This window comes from Littorina saxatilis, linkage group LG4, assembly GCF_037325665.1.
Source record: "Littorina saxatilis isolate snail1 linkage group LG4, US_GU_Lsax_2.0, whole genome shotgun sequence".
NCBI lineage: Eukaryota > Metazoa > Mollusca > Gastropoda > Littorinimorpha > Littorinidae > Littorina > Littorina saxatilis.
In genome coordinates, this window is record NC_090248.1 from 50,246,020 (window position 1) to 50,253,519 (window position 7,500).

At 43.9% G+C, this 7,500-nt stretch overlaps 1 protein-coding gene across 1 annotated transcript in view; it reads left to right on the plus strand.

Moving 5' to 3' along the window:
* The first annotated feature begins 495 nt into the window (after nt 1-495).
* LOC138965003 (calcium-activated chloride channel regulator 1-like) overlaps nt 496-7,500 on the plus strand; it is a 60,727-nt gene continuing 53,722 nt past the window's right edge. Inside the window, exon 1 of the mRNA XM_070337125.1 lies at nt 496-2,370. Within this exon, the coding sequence (XP_070193226.1) occupies nt 2,191-2,370 (180 nt within the window). The 5' untranslated portion in view covers nt 496-2,190. The remainder of the gene's footprint in view (nt 2,371-7,500) is intronic.

Here is a 7,500-nt window from a genome sequence, read left to right on the forward strand (position 1 = left end):
CCGTCCGTTGTGTCTGTCTTCTCTGCTCAGCCTCGGCAAATCTATTTGTCGTGTCACAAAGCCTCACTGTCAGAAAGGTCGGGACCAGGTTTGGGACCGCCAATCCCCTCCGCCCTACTGACTTTGTATGCTTATCTTATTCATACTTCTACTCTTTTTTTTCTTCCTCCTTCCACTTCTTTCTTTTGGATCTGCTCTTTTCTGAATTAGTGTACACCTCCCCCCCCCTTTCCCTTGGTTCTCTAACGACTTAATTAGTCTTTGCCCTTCATAATCCTAAGGGTTTTCTCAGTCCTTGCCACAATCACTGTACATTTACACCGAACACTGCTGTTTTGACGGCACGAGTATACTACTGCTTCGCTCGTTCACATTTATTTATATTGGTGCCATCTATTATGGATTTGTTGGTATTAATCCAGTCGAGCTTATTCTTACTGAACTTCGGCCTTTGATAGAAAAAAACCTATTTTAGGTAGCAAACTGAAGAGTACCACAACCATCTATCAAATCTGTTTTGTCACCGTTGGACCTGTCCTTCCTGTGTTTCAGTGTCGTGAGAAGAGCTGGACACAAGCGGTGTGACGTCCGTTGTCAGTGTCCAAGCAACATATTTGTGCATGCCCTTGAGACTGGACATCCAGTGCGCGAGAGGGTGTTTGGACTGATGAGGTTGCATTGCCAGTTCAGACAGAATTCATCGTTTGACTTTGCGACGCTCAACCTTGACGAGACTGATCCACCGTGTCCCCCTCACTTGCGACCTGAGGTGGTGGAGTCATACCCGATGTGCTGACACAAGCCACCCCGCGCCAGTAATCACACAGAGGCTACCTGTTGTTGGCAGTGTTGTGTTGTATTTGGGCTGTCGTCAGGCCTACATGGCACATTGTCCTCAAGTTATTTGTCAGGACACGCGGTTCACGACATTTGTCTTGTGTAATAACCATCCCACTAATGGGCGGGAGGCTACTGAGAGTGACATACCGTGGAGACGCACACTGACACTCACTCAACCTAAGAAACCGCAGGATTGCCGCTCTTCGGGACACTTCGCTTGTCGGATTTGTTGTGCTCTGGTGTTTTTGGTGACTGCAGTGCCACGAACTACGACCTTGGGCCGCAGTGGTAGGCAGCACTAGTTACACTCTTTCATGGGAACATAACCCCTTTGTATTACTTCGGTACTCTAGCGCTCGTGCATCATTGCTCTAGCACTACACGCTGTGCATTATAGAAGTGGTTTTCGCGAACGCTGTACATTTTTACATCATAATGTACGCTTCACTTGGTTTGACATTTTTGTCATAGTGCTTTGTGAAATTAATTTTTTTACAACAGGCCAGATTGTTTTTTCTTTCGCCGAGAACGACAGGTGCACGCCGAGGAAGAAATTAATAGCCTTAAAGAACAAGAGAACAGTAGTCAGTATATAGTGCTGGCGCTGGTAAAGCTTACGTAGTTTTGTTTCTGTCTCAGGACTGCAAGAGGATATTCGAAACAACAGAACCCGTAGCTGCAGGTTGTTTGTTCGGGGCCACACCTCACTACTAGCACGGGCAGAAAGTGCTCAAGTCATTAAATTTGTCAACAAATAGTTCATAAAGTATTAAAACTTGACGGATCATCTTCCACTACAGGATCTTTGATGGAGAAAGTGTTCCTGGTCATCTCATTAACTATATTTGGCTGGGTGAATCATCTCGTTGGAGATACAGGATTTCATTGTCAAGGGAAAGAGCGTTCTTCACAAATCATTGTTATTTGAAAGCCTATGTGAAAAACAAAGCATCGTTCGTCAAACAGTATGAGAAGCAAGCTGAATTTCGTTACCCAATCCTAAAATAAGCTGTCATAGAACAGCATTGAAGAAGATTTACTGCGTTTACGTTTTGTGGTGATGTGCCGCGGCCAAGCAGTGCAGTGTCCTGTAGTGTCATCAAGGACTTTATGTACATGACAGGAGCCTCCACACCTACCTTTCAACGTGGGAAATTTCCTCGTTACAAACATCTTAGGAACTGTTGAATCTGAAGCAAACGGTCATTTGAGAACTTGAAACTAGAACGGAAAAGCAGAACACTTCGAGGCAGTCCTTTGTCTCATCCTACAGATTCTTGCAAACGAGACAGGCCCAAGGTCTAAACGAAGCTAGAACAGAAAACCGCTGCCAGCGTTAGAAAAGTCACAATGGCAGAAGGTTGTCGTCGCAGCGGCTGGGGACAGGCGGTGGTGCTGGCGCTGATGTGGATGTTATTGGCGGGAGAGGTGGCGGGGAAGGTGGAGCTGGTGGACCACGGCTACGAGGGCATCGTCATCGCCATCAACCCCTACCTCAAACAGGAGGAACCCATGCTCAGAAGGCTCGAGGTAAGCTAGCTTAAGGCTGCAGTCCTTAATTGAACCCGAAGTCGATTTGACCAAACATTCGGTGCCAAAACGTCGTGCAGACAGCTTCGCGAAGTCAACTTCGCCCAATTAATGTGAGGCTTTACGCACATGCACACACTCATTCGGTGCCTGGGTCTGGGTGGCCGAGTGGTAAACGCACTTGCCTCGGAAGCGAGAGGTTGCGAGTTCGACCCTGGGTCAAGGCGTTAGCAATTTTCTCCCCCCTTTCCTAACCTAGGTGGTGGGTTCAAGTGCTAGTCTTTCGGATGAGACGAAAAACCGAGGTCCCTTCGTGTACACTACATTGGGGTGTGCACGTTAAAGATCCCACGATTGACAAAAGGGTCTTTCCTGGCAAAATTGTATAGGCACAGATAAAAATGTCCACCAAATACCCGTGTGACTTGGAATAATAGGCCGTGAAAGGTGAATGCTCGCCCTAATAGGCTTGAGGTTTGCTGGCCGATGTGAATGCGTGATATATTGTGTAAAAAATTCCATCTCACACGGCATAAAAATTGTAAATGTAAAGCGCATTGAGCATATATATGATTATGCGCTATAGCAAATGTCCATTATTACTATAATTATTACTCACGCACTTTTGCATGCACGGGCGCATCGTGCAAGTATGCTGTAACTATGATGCGAATACGTATACGAGTTCATGCAGATATATGTGTACATGCAATTGTGCGCACACACACACACACACGTGCGCAAACACACACACACACACACACACACACGCGTGCGCAAACACACACACACACACACACACACGCACACACACACACACATAAACACACATAAACACACCCACACACCCATATACACCCCCACACATAAACACACACCCCCACAAACACACACGAGAGAGATAGAGAGAGAGAGAGAGAGAGAGAGAGAGAGAGAGAGAGAGAGAGAGAGAGAGAGAGAGTGACAGAGAGAGAGAGACAGAGCGAGAGAGAGAGACAGAGACACAGAGACAGAGAGAGAGAAAGAGATTGAGAGAGTTAGAGAGAGAGAGAGAGAGAGAGAGAGAGAGAGAGAGAGAGAGAGAGGGGAGCTTTGATACCTGTATAATGCCAAAAACTTAGCATTAAAATCCTCAACAAATCAAAAGAAAACATGACATGTTAGGTAACAAAACTCCCCAATGTGGACGTACTCGAAGACATTAATGTTCTCTTTGGTGTCCTTTAGCGACATGCTTAAATTGAGAGAGAGAGAGAGAGAGATTTTCACTGGAGCATTTTTTCATTGTCCTTTAACTCTACAGTTAGTGTGATTGATGGCGACGTATCATGTAATCAACCATCTGTTGTGCGTAAGTGCTGGAATCAGGTCAAACTACTGTTTGATGTCGTTATGTTTAAAGCGTGAGTTATTTGTCGTTGAAAAATAACCGCAGATATACATTTTCATTTTCATTATGTTAATGTTGCTTGATCCCATACTTAAAAAAAAGAAAGAAAGAAAAAAGGGGAAAAAAGCTTGGTTTTAGAGCAACATCAGACGCGCTCCGGTGCAAAATCGTGAGGTTTTGTTCCTTATTGCACAACGTTCAACACTATTTCTTTCGTCACGAATTGACACAACAAGGAGAACTCTCAACATTAAAAAGAAGCTGACTTTGGACCTGAAAGTTTGAAAGGATGTGGTTGGTTGCAAAGTTTTTAACGTCCCTTCGACCTATTTTGCTATGCGGGTCCTTTGAAATGGAAAAAAGTGAGACAAAAAGATTGGTGCTCGTTCGCACGTTGCAAGTATTGGACCCAGACCGACGGGCGCAGTGGCGTAGTGGATAAGACTCCTAATCGGGAGGTCGTGAGTTCGAATCCCGGCCGCGGCTGCCTGGTGGGTTAAGGGTGGAGATTTTTCCGATCTCCCAGGTCAACTTATGTGCAGACCTGATAGTGACTTAACCCCCTTCGTGTGTACACGCAAGCACAAGACCAAGTGCGCACGGAAAAGATCCTGTAATCCATGTCAGAGGTCGGTGGGTTACAGAAACACGAAAATACCCAGCATGCTTCCCCCGAAATCGGCGTACGCTGCCTGAATGGCGGGGTAAAAACGGTCATACCCATACAAATCCACTCGTGCTAAAACATGAATTACGAGTTATTGAAAAGGTGTCTATGCCAAGGTCAGGCGGTATTATAGTAGCTAGTACTTGGAGACGTTTGCTTACTGACTATAAAAAACCACAAAAAACACACACAACAACAATTCCTGTTTAACTTCGATTCCTTCATATCACAGCACCTTTTCACAGATCCCGGTTGGTACAACGAATGTCGCTAATTGGAAAATGCGAAGACTAACTACACCATGCGTGTACCCCCTAATCTGCTTCATTGCGATTTGTCTGCATGCATGGTCTCTAAACTCGCACAACATTAAGAGCGAAGAAATTGATAAAGGAAAGAACCAAAACAGTTGTAGTTAAAAGTTGCCTGTCGACATGTGTGCACAGTTGATACTTCAATGCACTAATTTCAATGTCGCAGTTGTTGAGGTATACCGTCTGTCAGTTGGATGGAAAGAAAGACACAACCTCAGCCTAAAACACATTGGTGCTTAACTCAACGAAACTTACAAGTTACACGCTAAAAGCTCCGTTCTGGTTTTTGCAGTCGTGTGATTGTGATACCATTTCATACATGAACAGAAAATACAGTTAAAATTACGTACCTTGCGAAAACATCGCGTGTACGTTTTTCTCTCTCAACAAAACACTGCGACAACCTCACCATGAACACTCTGTGATAGTGCTCTCATGTCCGTAGACATTCAGTTTTGACATATTTTAGCGTTGTGAATTAATTTGTCTATGTTCGAAGAAACAAAGCAGTGAGTGTATAGTTAGAAAACATGTGTGCACGCTAACGTCAACATTACGCTATAAATCATACTCCTTCTTAGCATTAACATGTCGAGTTAAAACTATTTCTAATATTAATGTAAGCTCAAATAAGAGCATGTCATATTTGAACATTGTTGTCGAAGTTGAACGGATCGTACCCCCCCCCCCCCCCCCCCATCGTACTTCATTGTCACTAGCGCGCACCCCCCCCCCCCCCCCCACCCCCAGCACTACCCTTACCTCCCTCCGACCCTGTGATTTCCACATGGGATCATTTTGTTAAACATACAACTAATAACCATTTCTGAACGGTCAACAGTGCATTGTTATGCCTGTATACAATGTAGTCTACCGTCGTGTCTTTTACTCCACAGCGATAACTGTTGATGCAAAAAGATACAATTCCTGTAATAGTCACAAAACATATATGTGACGTGTCAGAAAAAAAGTAGGACGAGTTGTGTAACGACGAGAAGGATAGAGAAAGACTCTTTATTCCTCAACTAATAATAAGCAGCGCAGGTGACAGTTTCGTAGTTGTTGGTAATTTTTGTGCACATAAAAAAACATGGACAGTTTTATTCATATTGTTTTCCACACTTTCCCTCATGCTCACTCTCTGCTCTCTGAGGTCTCATCTTTTCAACGAAAGGGTCATGCATATAATTATATATGTATGCTAAGGTTTTTTTTCATATTGGCCACCGCTAACAAACTAACTTTTGTTTTAAGTTTGTGAGCCCACGACCTCACAGTAACACAGAACAGGGGAGGCACTGTCACGATTCTCGCCCCGAGGCATTGTGGGTAACAAATTACTGTTGTCACGGCTTCACACGTAAAAGCAGAAAACAGCACGTATATAGTCTAACAGAGGCCTTTGTTTTACCAAGGGAAGAAGAAAGTTAAAAACAAAGGAATAATGTACTCACCAATACAAGAACGAGAAAAGACGGTAGGAATTTTCGCTTATGGAAGCTTCATCAGGAAAAACAAGAACACAAAAGACAACAAAAAGCAGACGCAACACGGAACGAACAAGGTTTGAAAGAAAATGGAGGGGAAACACGCAAAAAAGGGAGGGAACTCTAGGAACGGAAATGAATGAAAGGGGAGAGAAGTGGTTGGATGATGTCATGGGCACAGGCATACTAGACTAAAAGTGATACACATTCATAAAAGGGGGGGGGGGGGGGGTGGGGACAGAGGGGAAAAAAAGGGGGGGGGGGAGAGGGGGGGGAAACAAACGTACGCACGCCCACGCACACATACACACACACACACACAACCAAACACATGAATACACACAAAATTCGTACCGTCTTGTCTCGTTCTTGTATTGGTGAGTACAGTATTCCTTTGTTTTTTTAAACTTTGTTCATCTTACCACAGTCACTTCTTTGTTTAGATTAAGGGAAGAAGAATTTTTCTGGGCGTGGTGAAAACTTTCTTGTTTCCGGTGTTGTTGTTGTTGTTGTTGTTGTTGTTGTTGTTTTCTTTGCCTTTTTTTGGAGATAGTTAATTCTGATGGGTCGGTGGCCGTTGGGTGCGGGGGTAAGGGGTCGGGGTAGGAAACAACATTTTCTACTTAGGCCATAAAATAAAAATAGGTGTGGTTAAGGTAACATAGCCCCCCAAAAATAGGGTAGAAAGGTAGGCAATCACTTTTTTTTTTAAACTTTTTTTTTTAATGTGTACAATTTAAACCTACTTGACAGGGAAATAAGTGTGCGACTCGAGCGCTTTCGCTTTCATTGCGTTTTCTGCACTCGTTTTTTTGTTTTTTTGTTTTTTTGCGTTTTTTGTTGTTGTTTTGACAAATGTAATAAAAAGTTATAGGGTCGGCCCCTAAAAATAGGGTAGGTCGGGTTACCGTAACCACACCTATTTGTTTTTTAGGCCTCAGTGTATGTGTAAATCAACCGTTTCTTTTCATCATGTATGCCACTTGGTGCAAACATAGTTAAATAACAAGACTCTAATAAGTGGCATACAGTTCATGAGCACTGTTTCTGAAATCTACGAAGAAAGCAACTCGATCCCTAGGGCGTTTAGAGCGGAAACAAACCAGTGAACGTCGCGTCTATTTTAACCTCTCTCAAGCAAACACAAACACATTTTTTTTTTAATCTCTTGATTCTCAGAGGGTGCCTCGACGCCAACCGGCAATGCCGTGAAATGAAAACAAAATGCTCATGTTTTTCCCCCTGGTTCTTCTACCCGATCTAAGAACAGTT